Consider the following 16,040-nt stretch of genomic DNA (forward strand, 5'->3'; position numbering starts at 1 on the left):
TGTGGAATTCTCTGCCACAGAAGGCAGTGGAGGCCAGTTCATTGGCTATATTTAAGAGGGAGTTAGATGTGGCCCTTTTTGCTAAAGGGATCAGGGGGTATGGAGAGAAGGCAGGTACAGGTTACTGAGCTGGATGATCAGCCATAATCATATTGAATGGCGGTGCAGGCTCGAAGGGCCGAATGGCCTACTCCTGCACCTATTTTCTATGTTTCTATGTTTCTAAGAACAGCTTTGTGTCCATGAACCATCAGACCCGTGAATCCCACAGCAGCACCAAGCTACTAAACTTTGTACTGAAGTTGCTCCGGTACTTTGATTTTTGGACTATCGTGGTCTGGTTTACTTAGAATAAACTATTATGTATTGCATGTTTATTTTTATTGTTATTGCATCTAATGCGTCTGTAAAGGGGTGGGCCCAGTGGCGTAGCTTGTCTTACAACGTCAGAGACCCGGGTCTGATCCTGACCTCGGGCGCTGTCTGTGTGGAGTTTGCACATTTTCCTTGTGACCGTGTGGCTTTTCTCCAGGTGCTCTGGTCTCCTCCCGCATCCCAAAGACGTAGAGGTTTTCATGCCTCTCCTTACATTATATTATGGTGTATTGATGGAGGGTAACAAGGAAATGCCACAGGAATTAAACAACGACTCTATGTTTCTGTTCACTGATGACGCACAAAACCTGATGGATATGTCAGAGAATCAAGGATCTAGTTGGTTGCCACCAGCCAGTCTCACCCTGGTCAATCCCTCTTCTCCCCACTCCCACCAGGCAAGTGGTATAGAAGGGTGAAAACGCATACCTCCAGATTCAGGGGGAGTTTCTTCCCCGCAGTTATTAGGCAACTGAACGTCCTATCACCAACTAGAGAACTGTCCTGAGCTACTAGGGCTACGGTCCAAATGCGGGAAAATGGGATTAAAATTAGACTGTGTTTGGTAACGGGCGGCACGGACACGATGGGCCGAAGGGCCTCTTTCTGTGCTGTAGGACTCTATGACTCTACTATCCTCCTGAGCCTGTCCCACTGAGTCACTCCAGCTTTTTGTGTCTATCTTCGGTTTAAACCAGTATCTGCAGTTCTTTCCTACACACTGCTATCTACCTAATTGGAGACCCTAGACTATCTTTAATCGACTTTACCTTGCACTAAAAGCTATTCCTTTATCATGTAATCTGTCCACTGTGGATGGCTCGATTGTAATATAGATTGTCTTTCTGCTGACTGGTTAGCATGCAACAAAAGCTTTTCACTTCACCTCGGTACACGTGGCAATAAACTAAACTTAGCTAGCTTAGTCAGTGAGCTAGAAAACAGATATCACTAGTCTTGATGACTGACATCCAAGCGTTTTGAGCTGGTGGCTTTAAACATGATGGATCTTTGAGGTGGTGGCTTTAAGCATGATGGATCTTCGAGGGTTCTTTAATTGTGGAGTAGAAGGGTGGTTAATGTAATACCACTGTTTCAAAAAGGGGAAACTCGACTAACTTAGCATAACATCAATGGTAGAACAATTGCTAGAATCTGTAATGAAAGATGTAATGAAATGCCTAAACAGAGACCTGGAGAGGATGTTTCCAGTAGTTGTATAGGTCCTAAGACTAGAGGGCACAGCCTCAGAATAAAAGGATGAACCTTCAGAATGGAGATGAGAAAGAATTTCTTTAGCCAGAGGGTGGTGAATCTGTGGAATTCATTGCTACATAAAGCAGTGGAGGTCAAGTCATTGGGTAGGAAAAAAACTGCAGATGCTAGTTTAAATTGAAGGTAGACACAAAATGCGGGAGTAACTCAGTGGGTCAGGCAGCATCTCAGGAGAGAAGGAATGGGTGATGTTTCGGGTCGAGACCCTTCTTCAGACTGATGTCAAGGGAGGGGGCGGGACAAAGATAGGATGTAGTCAGAGTCAAGTAATTGGGTATTTTTAAAGTGGAGATTGACAGGTTCCTGAATAATAAGGTCATCAAAGGTTATAGGGAGAAGGCAGGAGAATGGGGTCGAGGGGGGAAAAATAGATCAACCATGATTAAATGGTGGGGTAGACTTGATGGGAAGAATGGCCTAATTCTGTCCCTATGGTTTATGATATCTAGAAAAGGAAATAATCTAGATTGAGTTTTTTTGAGAAGGGCATAATAATAAGAACAAAATACACAGAGCTGAAAGACGAGTTATGCAAGGAAGGGCAGATGTTAAAGTGAACTTTTCAGGAAAAAAATTAAGGAGAAAAGAGACAATTTCAGCCAAGAACAAACAGCAATCTCAGCAATAACTGTTCAGGAGTCAGTCATACAGCATGGAAACAGACCCTTCACCCCAGCTTGTCTACACTAACCCATTTACCCATGTTTGCCCCATATCCCACTAAACCTTTCCTATCCATGTAGCTGTCCAATGTCTTTTAATGCCGTTATAGTACCAGCCTCAACTACCTTCTCTGGCAGCTCATTCCATATACCCACTACTCTTTATGTGCAATAAAGTTGCCCCTCGGGTACCTATTAAATATTTCTCATCTTACATTTGTCCTCTGGTTCTCGATTCCCCTCCTCTGGGGAAAAGGCTCCAGCACTCAACCATCTATTTTTCCTATTAAACATTAAATCGGTTTCTTTCTCCGCCCAATCTGACAAGCATTTCCGGCAGTTCTCCATTTACGAGTATAGAAACAAGGAACTGCAGATGCTGGTTAATATACAATAGGACACAAAGTGCTGAAGTAACTCAGCAGGACAGGCAGCATCTCCAGAGGACATGGATAGGTGATGTTTTGGGTCGGGACCCTTCTTCAGACTGAATGTAGTAGATGGAAGGTGGCTGGAATAGAGGTCATGTCAGGGCAGGCATGCGAAACAAAGAACTGCTGATGATGGCTTGCAAACAAAATGCTGAAGTAACAGCTGGTCAGGCAGCATTACAGAACACGGATAGGTAACATTTTGGGTCAAGACCCTTCTTGTTCTTCTGGAAATATACCAGGGCCAGAATAAACGTCAAACAAAGCACAGTATTGTAAAATATTGCTTTTTAATTCATCACAATTTACAAAGAATATTTAAACGTAGAATTAGTATTACTGATTTCTGAACATCTCGATTAAATTATTTCATTTTTGGAACAACGCTGGTTGCATAACTTTCTCTTGAAATGCGCGATGCGGGCACTGAGGGAATGGTTTGTGGTTGCAGAGGAAGACCTTCACCAGCAGAGGGCAGTGGGAACAACTTTGAGGGGTGGACAGGAGCATAGAAGTTAAAGCACGTCAGCTTCTGAGTGCAGAACGATGGAGTGACAGCGACAGATCAACATGATTGTAACATTACCACAGAGCAGAGAGGAGGGAGCTGTCGACGACAGACGTGAGGAGCAAGGATAGGAGTGTGAATCACAGTCATGCCTTCTGTACCCTCAAGGTTGGCTGGGCGAGGAGAGGGACTTGGGTTTACTGAACGAACCAGCCAAAGGCAATGGCAGGAGGCCTGGAGCTCGCCTGGACCGGGCACCGCTCCATAAGGCGTAGCCCGCAAACCCAACTTTGGAAATGGCACCAAATTTAGTGACTCGCAAAAGAATTTCACTGAGATTTGCACGTGATAATAAAGCAATTCAATAGAACCTGGAACAGCAATGTAGATCAGTTACATAGATTACACTTAAAGACTTTGTGTGCTTATGTGTCTCTCTCACTCGGTCTCCTTCAGTCACATCATGTACTGAAGGGGAACTGGAGATGCGAGGAGCAAGGGGCGGCAGGAGGGTGAAACAGGGTATTACCTTCAGCGCCTTCAAGGTCGGCTGCAAGAGGCGCCCCCGGGACACAGAAGTGGCCGGGCGAGGAGAGGAGAGTACGACAGGACTTTGGAAAGGGCGCTGTTTTGGCATCACCTGTGTGTGTGTGTGTTTTATACGCACAAGAAGAATTGCACCGTGCAGCTGCATATGTGACATATAAAGCACTATTGAACCATTGATTAGTAGGAAACCGGAAAAAGGCGGCAGTAACATCCAAGAGAAACCACTGCACTGAACAGTCTCACAACCTGCGACGTGCACGTTGAAGTCGCTACTCTTCTCCCCGCTGTTCAAGGCCAGGGCGTTGCTCGGCGATCGCGCCTGCATCGAGAGCTGGCTCCGTGCGGCCGTGGGCGCGGAATGCTTCACTTGGGGAGTCTGCGGAGCTCGTGAATCAACCAGACGGACAGGCTGAGGAGCACCAGGGAGCCTGACTGGTGTGTGGCCGCCACGGGAGTGGGCACGTACAGCAGCAGTGTGCCGATCCCCAGCGCCGCCTGGAACAAGGTGCAGGCCGCCACTTTAGTTTATTTCACAGCAGCGATTATCAAACTTTGAGATCACAAAGCACAGGTATAATAACAGACAAAATGCTGGAGTAAGTCTGCGGGTCAGGCAGCATCTCTGGAGAACATGGACGGGTGACGCTTCATAAGTTCTAGGAACAGCATTAGGCCATTCCGCCCATCAAGTCTGCTCCGCCATTCAATCATGGCTGATCCATCTTCCCTCCTCAGCCCCATTCTCCTGCCTTCTCCCCATAACCCGACACTTTTACTAATCAAGAATCTCTGCCTTATAAATATCCACTGTTGGCCTCCACAGCCGTCTGTGGCAATGAATTTTGCACAAAATTCCACCCTCTGACTAAAGTAATTCCTCCTCATCTCCTTTGTAGAGGCACGTCCTTTTATTCAGAGGCTGTGCCGTCTGCTCCTAGACTCTAGTCAAAACCCATCTTCAGACGGGGAATTAGGGGAGAGGGAAACTAAAGATCTGAAAAGGTGCAGGACAAATCAGAGCCGGCACCAATGACCAAGAAAAGGTGGGGCCCACAATGGTCCATTGTTGGCTGTGGAAGAGGTGATAATGAAGGGATCGGGTTTTGACCCGAAACGTCACCTATTCCTTATTACCAGCCAGCAGTTTGTATCTATCTTCGGTGTAAACCGGCATCTGCAGTTCCTTCCTACACAGGTGTAATAATGGTAACCTTGAGGCACTCTCGTTTAGCCTACAAACCTGCACATTTTTGGAATGTGGGAGGAAGCAGGGGCACCCGGGGGAAACCCACGTGGTCACAGGGAGAACGTACAAACTCATTACAGCCAGCGCCGGTAGTCAGGATCAAACCTGGGTCTCTGGCACTGTGAGGCAACAACTCTACCGCCGCGCCACTGTTCAGCCTCAAATTTGCTATTGTCGCGGCTAGTGGATAGCCCCACACTGTGTAGCTGATTCCCAAGGGCTTCTGACACAGGTTGGAATGTGGTTGAGTGCACACCTCACTGTATTAATGCCGGTTTTGCCAGTAATGCCACACCGATCTGTGCTAGTACCTGCATGTAAACCATGGCCAGAAGGGAGGAAACAGCCACCCGTGTTCTTCTGGATAAGGCCATCCTGCGGGATAATGCGTAGAGGATGGTCACTGCTGTCACTGAGGCAATGCCCTGGGAACAGAGAGCACAGATTACAGAATTAGAATCACACCATCGCAACATATGATGAGCGTTTGACGGCACTGGGCCTGTACTTGCTGGAGCTTAGAAGGATGAAGGGAGACCTCATTGAAACTTACCAAATGGAATGGATGATTTAGACTGCACTCGAGGTCATGATTGAACCCTGGTCTCTGGCGCTGTAAGGCAGTAACTCTACTGCTGCGCCACTGTGTGTCGCCCGGATTATATCTATATTCCCAGCATCCGCAGTTAATTGTTTTTCAAAACTTATTTCAATGGTGTGCACTGCTTTGCAACATGGGGAGCAGTGAGAAGTAGTGCACTTACAAGACAAGTGTGCAGATATATGAATAGGAAAGGTTTAGTGGTGCACATACAAGAAAAGTGGACAGATATACATATAGGGTTGAGAGGAATAGAAGCCAAATTCCGGCAGATGGGACCAGTGCCAATTACCAATGTGGCTGGCATGGATAAGGTGGGCTGAAGGGCCTGTTTCCATGTCCCACGGCTCTGTGATGAGGCCTTTGATCTGCGGACTCCAAGATCAGACAATTACACAAGCAGCCATCTTGTGCTGCCCAGTTTCCTGTGCAATAACTTCAATACCTGAATAGATTGAGTAAACACACAGTCTCCTACCCAGGGTAGGGGAATCGAAAACTAGTGGACATAGGTTTAAGGTGAGGGGGGAAACAGGTTAATATGAACTTTATTTTGTACAAAGGATGGTGGGTATATGGAACGAGCTGCTGGAGGAGATAGTTGAGGCACATACTTTCGCAACGTTTAAGAAACATTTAAACAGGTACTTGGACAGGAAAGGTTTAGAGGGATATGTGCCAAATGCAAGCAGATGGGACTAGTGTAGAGAGGACATGTTGGTTGGCTTGGGCACGTTGGACCAAAGGGCCTGTTTTCAGGCTTTATAACACTAAACTCTCTGGAGCAAGGCAGAAATAGAAAATTTTGCACGCCGACAGAATTGGGAAATAGTTACCAGGATCCGGTGATCGAACTGCACGGTGGTTGGATTCTCAAAGAAGTTTCGGAGAGCCGGGGAGAAGACCAAAAGATCATCAGGTACCCAGCGTGCACCCATTTTGGGGAAAGAGTTGTAAACGAGACCAGCATCCAAGCCAGCAACAAAAGCCCCTGCAGAAAGACCAGAGAGAAAAGTAACCATCAATCGTGACCACAAATGGGTTTCACCAGGCACGACTCACACAATGTCAACTTGTTTCATTTAGAGACAGAGTGGAAACAGGCCCTTCGGCCCACCGAGTCCATGCCGGCCAGCGATCACCCTGTACACTAGCACTATCCGACACAATTTACAATTTTACTAAAGCCAATTAACCTATTAAGCACGTCTTAACCAATTAACCACGTCTTTGGAACGTGGGAGGAAACCGGAGCACTTGGAGAAAACCCACGCAGTCATAAGAATATACAAGCTCCATACCGAGCATGTACTCGGTTATAGATTTATATATCAGGCACAGGTACAGGCCCTTCATTCCACAATGACCACGTCGAACACGAGGCCAAGATAAAATCTCGTCTATATGTACATGATGCATATCCCTCCATTCCCTGCATATCCATATGCCTATTAGCATCTTAAACCCTGCTATAATAATTGTCTCCACCACTACCCCTGGCAAGGCGTTCCAGGGACCCACACCCTCTACGTAGGAAAAGCTTGTCCGCACATCTCCTTTGAACCTTGCCCCTCTCACCTTAAAGCTATGCCCTCTGACATTTCCACCCACTCCAAAGCCTCCACATCTCTCTTGTAATGGGGTGACCAGAACTGCATGTGATATTCCAAAGGCGGCCTGACCAAAGTCCTATAAAGGTTCTCACTGTCTCGAATCAGAGCCTTACAGCGTGGAAACAGGCCCTTTGGCCAAACTTGCCCACACCAGCCAACATGTCCTATCTACACTAGACCCACCTGCGTTTGGTCCACATCCCCCCAAACCTGTCCCATCCACCTACCTGTCTCTCATAATTTTATATATTTCTATCTGGTCTAATTTTGGGTGATGCTTTAAATCATTCCAATATCGTATCCCAACCCCATCTTAAGTGCCGAAGGCTCATACCAGCACTGAATCAGAGTGTTTTACCTGAAAGTGCGGTTATAAAAACCAGGCCACCGGTCCCTCGGGCGAACCGCCGAAACAGCATCACCTGGCGAGTATTCGGCATCTGAGAAGACAGGAACCTCATTAAAGGCGCTAGTTTACTGACTGATCAAAAGTATTGAACAGCAGTGGGAAACAAGTTATCATTAAATCACAACAGCTGACACTGTGAGGCACAGCAGTAGAGTTGCTGCCTCACAGCGCCAGAGACCCGGGTTCCATCCTGACTTTGAATGCTGTCTGTACGGATTTGTACATTCTCCCTGTGACCTGCGTGGGTTTTCTCCGGGTGCCACGGTTTCCTCCCACACTTTAAAGATGTACGGGTTTGTAGGGTAATTGCCGTGCGTAAATTATCCCCAGCGGGTGCAGGATAGAACTATTCAGGTGCTTGCTGGTCAGCACGGACTTGGTGGGCTGAAGGAGCATGTTTCCACACTGTATCTCTAAACCAAACTAATATTGTGTCTCCTGTTGACTGCTGTTTTCCCCCCTGCTCTTTTATTCGCTAGTAACAAGGAACTGTAGATTCTGGTTTAGCAAACAAAGTGCTGGAGTAACTTAGTGAGTCAGGCAGCATTTCTGAGAACATGGATGGGTAACATTTCAGCGTGTCGGATAGAACTAGTGTACGGGCAATCGCTGGTCGGCCGAAGGGCCTGATTCCGCGCTGTATCCCTGAACTAAACTAAGGGCTAAAGCCTCTAATGTATGAAGTGCCCCGTACGGTAGGTACCTTGTTGGGGGGCAGGAGGAGGGACAGGCCTGTCCACAGACTAGCACAGTACAGCACCAACGCAGAGCCCAGATGGGCGGCCAGGCGGTACTGACTGACGCGGGGGATATCGTGGGAGTCTTGCTTCTCCTCCAAACCACTCTTCACCATGAACCAGCCGAGCAAACCCTGAGAAAACAAAACACAGTTAGAACATAGAACATTACAGCGGCCTCACAGCACCGGAGACCCGGGTTCAATCCTAACTGGGGGTGCTGTCTGTGCGGAGTTTGTGTTTTCTCCCCGAGACCGCGCGTGTTTTTTTCTGGGTGCTCCGGTTTCCTCCCACACTCCAAAAACCTTTCAGGTTTGTAGGTTAATTGGTAAAGTTTATAAATTGTCCCTAGAGTGTAGTTTAGTGCTGGTGTACAGAAATCACTGGTCGGCGTGGAATCGGTGGGCCAAAGGGCCTGTTTCCGAACCATCTCTAAACTAAAAAAAGTACAATGCAGGAATGGGCCATTTGGCCCACAGCGTCTGTGCCTAACATGATGCCAAAGTTGAACTGATCTTCTCTGACTGTGTATGATCCATGTCCCTCTATTCCCCACACTTCCAAGTGCCTTTCCAAAAGCCTCTTAAACACCACTTCCCTATCAGCCGCCACCACCACCAACCAAGGCAGCATGTTCCAGGTACTCACCACTCTTTAAAAAAAGACTTGCCTCACTCATCTCCGTTAAACTATCCCCCATGTCACAAAGTGATGCCCTCTAATAGTTGATTTTTACATTCTAGGAATAAGGTTCTGACTCTCCAACCCTCTGTTTCCAGGGAGAGAGGGTTGGTGAGCATGGAGGTAACATTTCGGCAGCAGTGAACTGCCAGACGACAAAAGGGCACAAGGCGCTGGAGTAACTCAGCAGTGTCTCTGGAGAAAGTCAAAATGTAGAGACAAAGAACTGCAGATGTTGGCTCACACCAAAGATAGTTAAAGTGCTGGAGTAACTCAGCAGGTCAGGCAGCAACTCTGGAGAGAGAGGATAGTAATGTCCCCGATCCATGTTCTCCAGAGATGCTGCCTGGGTTGCACCAGCACTTTGTGTTCATCTCTGCAGAACATCTCAGGAGGTGACATTCTAGGTCAGTCGTTCTTTGTCAGTCTGCTCCTGCAACCTCATGGCGGAGGCCTTCCCGAGGTGTTGCAGCCGCGGTGCCCGCCTAGAAGGCTTGTCAGTCGGCGTAACCGGAAACAAGCCAGAAGGCCCGCCGGATGGCTTGACCGGCGTAACCGGGAGGGGGCTCGAGACGTTGGATATGAGGAACGTGGGCCCGTGGGGGGGTGAAATAGAGTAATGTCTCCAGCGCCTTCAAAGTCAGCTACGGAGGCACCCCCGTGACACAAAGATGACCGGACGAGAGGACAGGGACGCTGGTTCACAGAAACTGCTACAGAATAACGCGGGCTGACAGGACTATGGCCCCAGAAATGGCGATGCCCACATGTGTAATATATGCAAAAACAAAAATTTCTCTGCGCAGCTGCATATGTGACAAAGAAAGCACCATTGAACCGGCAACCTCTGAAGTCAGCTCTGATCCTCTCTCCATAGAGAGCACTTCAACTCCCCCTCCCACTCCCAGTCTGACCTTTCTGTCATGGGCCTCCTCCAGTGCCATAGTGAGGCCCACCGGAAATTGGAGCAACAGCACCTCATATTTCGCCTGGGCAGCTTGCAGCCCAGTGGTATGAACATTGACTTCTCCAACTTTAGGTAGTTCCTCTGTCCCTCTCTTCCCCTCCTCCTTCCCAGATCTCCCACTGTCTTCCTGTCTCCACCTATATCCTTCCTTTGTCCCGCCCCCCTGACATCAGTCTGAAGAAGGGTCTCGACCCGAAACGTCACCCATTCCTTCTCTCCTGAGATGCTGCCTGACCTGCTGAGTTACTCCAGCATTTTGTGAATAAATACCCTTTCTCCATAGATGCTGTCTGACCTGCTGAGCGTTGACCAGCACTCGGACATCAGATGCCCACTCCGGCCAGTGTATCACAGCCGGGTTGCCCGATGAGGAGCTGGCAACTCACCTGGAAGCACACAAAGCCACACAGGCCCACCACCCGCAGCTTCAGGCTCCTCGACATCCAGCCCTTCCTCCAGAAGTAGATGGTGGGGAGGATGTAGGCCAGTCCCACCGCCCGGCCCCACATACGGTGGGAATACTCCATGTACCAGATGAACTTGAACTCATTCAGAGTCATGTCATGGTTTAATCTGCAAAGAAAATACCAAGCCAGTGAAGTAGGCACAGGCCAACTCACACAGTCTGTAGACAGAAGGAGAGTAGTAATGGTCATTCTACCAGCAAGAATCTACACAGTAAAGCTTCCCCCACTGCGGCACAATTTCTCCATTGTTCCATCTCTGACAGTGCGGCGCTCCCTCAATACTCTCTCTGACAGTGCGGCGCTCCCTCAATACTTAATCCCTAGTTTTTAGAGATACAGTGTGGAAACAAACTCTCCGGCCCACTGGGTCCGCGCCGACCAGCGATCCACGTACACTAGTTCTATACTACACACTAGGGAACATTTACAATTTTACTGAAGCCAAACCTCAAATCTGTACGTCTTTGGAGTGCGGGAGGAAACCGAAGCACCCGGGAAAAAAAAACCACATGGTCACAGGGAGAACGTGCAAACTCCACACAGAAAGCACCCGCAGTCAGGATCAAAGCCGGGACTTTGGCACTTTAAACTCACATCTTAAACTCGGGGAACTGCTGGTACTTCTGAAACTCTGCCTCCCACTCTGGCAGGGTACTGGGGGGCTTCATTTCCTTGATCAGGTGCCAGTCCACCATTGACAAGCCAGATTCAGTCAGCCTGTGAAAGAGAAGGAAAGCCTTTACTACCACCATGGGAAGCCCATCGACTGTGATACATTGTCAGTAGCATGCAGAGCTTTAAGGTGAGAGGGGCAACATTTAATAACGCACGGTCTTGATCAAGTGGATGTGGAGAGTGTTTTTCCTGTAGTTTAGTTAATCATTTGATACTTTAGTTTATCATTGTCACGTGTGCCGAGGTACAGTGAAAAGCTTTTATGCTGCGTGCTATCCAGTCAGCTAAAAGACTACACATGATTACAATCAAGCCGTCCACAGTGTACAGAATAAAGGGAATAACATTCAGTGTAAGATAAAGTCCTTTTATACTGAGACTATGCCCTCTGGTCCTAGAATTCCCAATACTTCTATTTACAAGATTTTCGGTACACGTGACAATAATAAACTAAACTTAGATTGAGGAGATTCAAAATGTCGAAAAATACTCTTGAACTTGTGCAGGCTTAGAGAGCATATTGACTGATGACATCACAGCCTGGCTCGGCAACTTGAATGGCCAGGAAGCTACAGAGCGATCACGGGTACTGACCTCCCCACCAGTGTAAGGATCCATAGGTGAAGCTTCATCTTATATCAGCAAATATCAAAGACCCACACCACATTCCCATTGCACTACCATCATCGGGAAGATGGGACATCCTTCCAGTGACTCCACATCCTGAATCTGTTTGTCAACGAATACTCTCTCGACCCTCTGCAGTTGTACAATAAGGAGCATACTGTCACATCACGGCCTGGTTTCGGCAACTCGAACGCCCAGGAACGAAAAAATTGCAGCAAGTGGTGAACAATGTCCAGTCTACCACAGGTACTGACCGCCCCTCCATTAGCCAAACCATCCTGGCCATATTTCACTCCTGCTATCGGGAAGAAGGTATAGCAACCTAAAAACTGTAAAGTCCAGGTTCAGGAGCAGACTCTTCCCTACAACCATTGGGCCATGAAACAACCTCCAAATAAGCTTTAAACTACATAGACTTGGGGGTCATTGTTTTGTCCTTTTGCTTTCTTTTGTTCTTTATAATGGTGTTTACAGAGTGCTATGTTTACATATCTGTTGTGCTGCTGCAAGTAAGAGTTTCATGGTTCGAGTTCGGGACACATGGCAATAAAACACTTGAATAAGGAATGCCTTGGGAAGGCAGATGGGTTACTTTAGACAGGGAGCTCGTTCCCTCACCTGGTCACTCCGCCAAGGACCACGGCCCCGACGACCATCCCGCTGCAGGCAATCATCCATTTCCCCAGCACGCGGTTGGTGGCGGCGTTGGGCACCATGGAAGCTGTAGAGCCCGCGGTGGCATCGGCGACAACAGAGCTCTTCCCCCGTCGCACCACACAACGCTTCCACAGCGGACGGAGCTGAGAAGAAAACGTGAACACAAGAGCATGACCACCCATCACCCTCCCAGAGAACCGGAGATACGGGTACTCTCTTTTCTCAAAATGCTGCAGTAACTCAGCAGGTCAGGCAGCATCTTGGGAGAGAAGGAATGGGTGATGTTTCGGGTCGAGACCCTTCTTCAGTCTGAAGAAGGGTCTCGACCCGAAACGTCACCCATTCCTTCTCTCCCGAGATGCTGCCTGACCTGCTGAGTTACTCCAGCATTATGTGAATAAATCGATTTGTACCAGTATCTGCAATTATTTTCTTATACTCTCTTTTCTCACAAGGTTGGCAAGGACATGATCCATTTTGTGCCCTCTATACTATAAAGATTGATCAGGAAGGGAATAAAATTGTCCTGCCCCTTCTCCCTGCAGGCTTTCTTTCCCACTCCCCCTGCAATGAGTCTGAAGAAGGGTCCCAACCCAAAACATCACCTATGCATGTTCTCCAGAGATGGTGCTTGACCCATTGAGTTACTCCAGCACTTTGTGTCTTTGATAACTTGTAACCCGAGGATAAAAGTGCTGGTGGAGGGGGGGGGGGGAGAGAGAAGTCAACAGGAGACACTATAGTGGGTTTAAGACAGGCACGTGGGTCTGCTAGAAATGGTGGGATATGCGTCACATGCAGGCAGAGAGGAGATCAGTTCAACTTGGCATCAAGTCAAGTCAAGTTTATTTGTCATACACATACACAATGTGCAGTGAAATGAAAGTGGCAATGCCTGCGGATTGTGCAACAAAAAAAAGTTACAATTACAATCATGTTCAGCAATGACATTGTGGGCCGAAGGATCTATTGCTGTGCTGTACATTTCTGTGTAAAAAAGGAACTGCAGACGTCGGTTTACACAAAAGATGAACACAAAGTGCTGGAGTAACTCAGTGGGTCAGGCAGCATCTCTGGAGAAAAGGAATAGGTGATGATTCAGGTCGAGCTTCTTCAGACTGTGAGGGGAAAGGGAAACTGAGTTCCAGGCCCACAGCCTCCACGCTGCAGCGAGTTGGGAGTCTAGCTCATATACCTCCACTTCTACCCCCTCCTCCCCTGGCCATCCATTCCTACTCCCACTGCATCTCTGGTATCCGCTCTGCTACCACATATACCCTCACTGCCTGGTTTCCCTGTCCTCTCTCCCATACAACCCGTACCCCATACATATACCCTCTTCCCTCCTCATCCCATATATCCCCACTTGTTGTCCCTCCTCCCTCTCCTCCACTCTCCCCTTTTCCTCTCCCCCTCCTTCCCTCCTCTCCCCCTCCTCTCTCCTCTCCTCTCCCCCTTCCCTTCCTCCTCCCCTCCCCCTCTCCTCCCCTCTCCCCTCCCCCTCCCCCTTCTCTCTTACTATTGAGGGCGTGCAGTGTAGGTTCACTAGGTTAATTCCCGGAATGGCGGGACTGTCGTATGTTGAAAGGCTGGAGCAATTAGGCTTGTATACACTGGAATTTAGAAGGACGAGGGGGGATCTTATTGAAACGCATAAGATAATTAGGGGATTGGACACGTTAGAGGCAGGAAACATGTTCCCAATGTTGGGGGAGTCCAGAACAAGGGGCCGCAGTTTAAGAATAAGGGGTAGGCCATTTAGAACGGAGATGAGGAAAAACTTTTTCAGTCAGAGAGTTGTGAATCTGTGGAATTCTCTGCCTCAGAAGGCAGTGGAGGCCAATTCTCTGAATGCATTCAAGAGAGAGCTAGATAGAGCTCTTAAGGATAGCGGAGTCAGGGGGTATGGGGAGAAGGCAGGAACGGGGTACTGATTGAGAATGATCAGCCATGATCACATTGAATGGCGGTGCTGGCTCGAAGGGCTGAATGGCCTCCTCCTGCACCTATTGTCTATTGTCTCTCTCCCTCTCTCCCTCTCTCCCCTCCCCCTCTCTCCCCTCCCCCTCTCTCCCCTCCCCCTCTCTCCCCTCCCCCTCTCTCCCCTCCCCCTCTCTCCCCTCCCCCTCTCTCCCCTCCCCCTCCCTCACCGCGCCGACCGCTGAGTCCCCGCCTCCTCCTGCACCTATTGTCTATTGTCTCTCCCCCTCTCTCCCCTCCCCCTCTCTCCCCTCCCTCCCCCTCTCTCCCCTCCCCCTCTCTCCCCCTCCCTCCCTCCCCCTCTCTCCCCTCCCCCTCCCCTCTCATCCCCTCTCTCCCCTCCCCTCCCCTCCCCCTCCCCCTCTCTCCCCTCCCCTCCCCCTCCCCCTCCCCTCTCTCCCCTCTCTCCCCTCCCCCTCCCCTCTCTCCCCTCTCTCCCCTCCCCTCTCTCCCCTCTCTCCCCCTCCCCCTCTCTCCCCTCCCCCTCTCTCCCCTCCCTCCCCCTCCCCTCCCCCTCTCTCCCTCTCTCCCTCCCCCTCTCTCCCCTCCCCTCTCTCCCCTCCCTCCCCCTCCCCTCCCTCTCTCCCCCTCCCTCTCTCCCCTCCCCCTCTCTCCCCTCCCCCCTCTCTCCCCTCCCCCTCCCTCTCTTCCCCTCCCCTCCCCCTCCTCCCTCTCTCCCCTCCCTCTCTCCCCTCCCCCTCTCCCCTCCCCCTCTCCCCTCCCCCCTCTCTCCCCTCCCCCTCCCCCCTCCTCCCTCTCTCCCCCTCCCTCTCTCCCCCTCCCCTCTCTCCCCTCCCCCCTCTCTCCCCTCCCCTCCCCCTCCTCCCTCTCTCCCCCTCCCTCTCCCCTCCCCCCCTCTCCCTCCCCTCCCCCCCCTCCCTCTCTCCCCCTCCTCCCCTCTCTCCCCTCCCCCTCTCTCCCCTCCCCTCCCCCTCCTCCCTCTCTCCCCCTCCCTCTCTCCCCTCCCCCCTCCCCCTCCTCCCTCTCTCCCCCTCCCTCTCTCCCCTCCCCTCTCTCCCCTCCCCCCTCCCCCCTCTCTCCCCCTCCCCCTCTCCCCTCCCCCTCTCCCCTCCCCCTCCTCCCTCTCTCCTCCTCCTCTCTCCCCCTCCCTCTCTCCCCTCCTCTCTCCCCTCCCCCTCTCCCCTCCCCCCTCCCCCCTCTCTCCCCTCCCCCTCTCCTCCCTCCCCCTCCCTCACCGCGCCGCCGCTGAGTCCCCGCAGCCGCAGCATTAACATCATCATCATGCCGGCCGCCTCGGGTCCGGGCTGAGCTCCGCGACCAAAGAAGAGGAACAAGATAGACCACTCGACCCCTAAGAGCCGCTGTAGGACGTCACGGCGCCATTTTAGTAGGCAGAAAAGTTGCAGAAACATTTTAAAAGAAAAATAATAAAAATCTGTGATTTGACAGATGAGATATATTCTGCATTTTAATGGTGTCATCACACACACACTGTTCACAACACTGATTACACTGCGAGAGGCAGAACGAGCGGGCGGGTTTTGCTTACTAAAATGGCGGCTTTGCGCACCGCACGTCAGCGCGTGCGATATCAACGGACTGGTCCATCTTGCTCCTCT

General features: G+C 50.1%; 1 protein-coding gene across 1 annotated transcript; it reads right to left on the minus strand.

Moving 5' to 3' along the window:
- Nucleotides 1–3,035: 3,035 nt before the first annotated feature.
- Nucleotides 3,036–15,777, minus strand: cox15 (cytochrome c oxidase assembly factor COX15). Its single transcript, XM_078412802.1, has 9 exons — nt 15,657–15,777; nt 12,442–12,623; nt 11,116–11,238; nt 10,441–10,627; nt 8,373–8,540; nt 7,619–7,700; nt 6,484–6,638; nt 5,358–5,471; nt 3,036–4,295 (listed from the first exon to the last, which is right to left on the minus strand). The coding sequence occupies exons 1-9, from the start codon at nt 15,702–15,704 to the stop codon at nt 4,164–4,166; spliced, it is 1,191 nt and encodes a 396-aa protein (XP_078268928.1). The 5' UTR covers nt 15,705–15,777; the 3' UTR covers nt 3,036–4,163.
- Between the last annotated feature and the right edge of the window lie 263 nt (nt 15,778–16,040).

This window comes from Rhinoraja longicauda, chromosome 16, assembly GCF_053455715.1.
Source record: "Rhinoraja longicauda isolate Sanriku21f chromosome 16, sRhiLon1.1, whole genome shotgun sequence".
In the NCBI taxonomy this organism is placed as follows: Eukaryota; Metazoa; Chordata; class Chondrichthyes; order Rajiformes; family Arhynchobatidae; genus Rhinoraja; species Rhinoraja longicauda.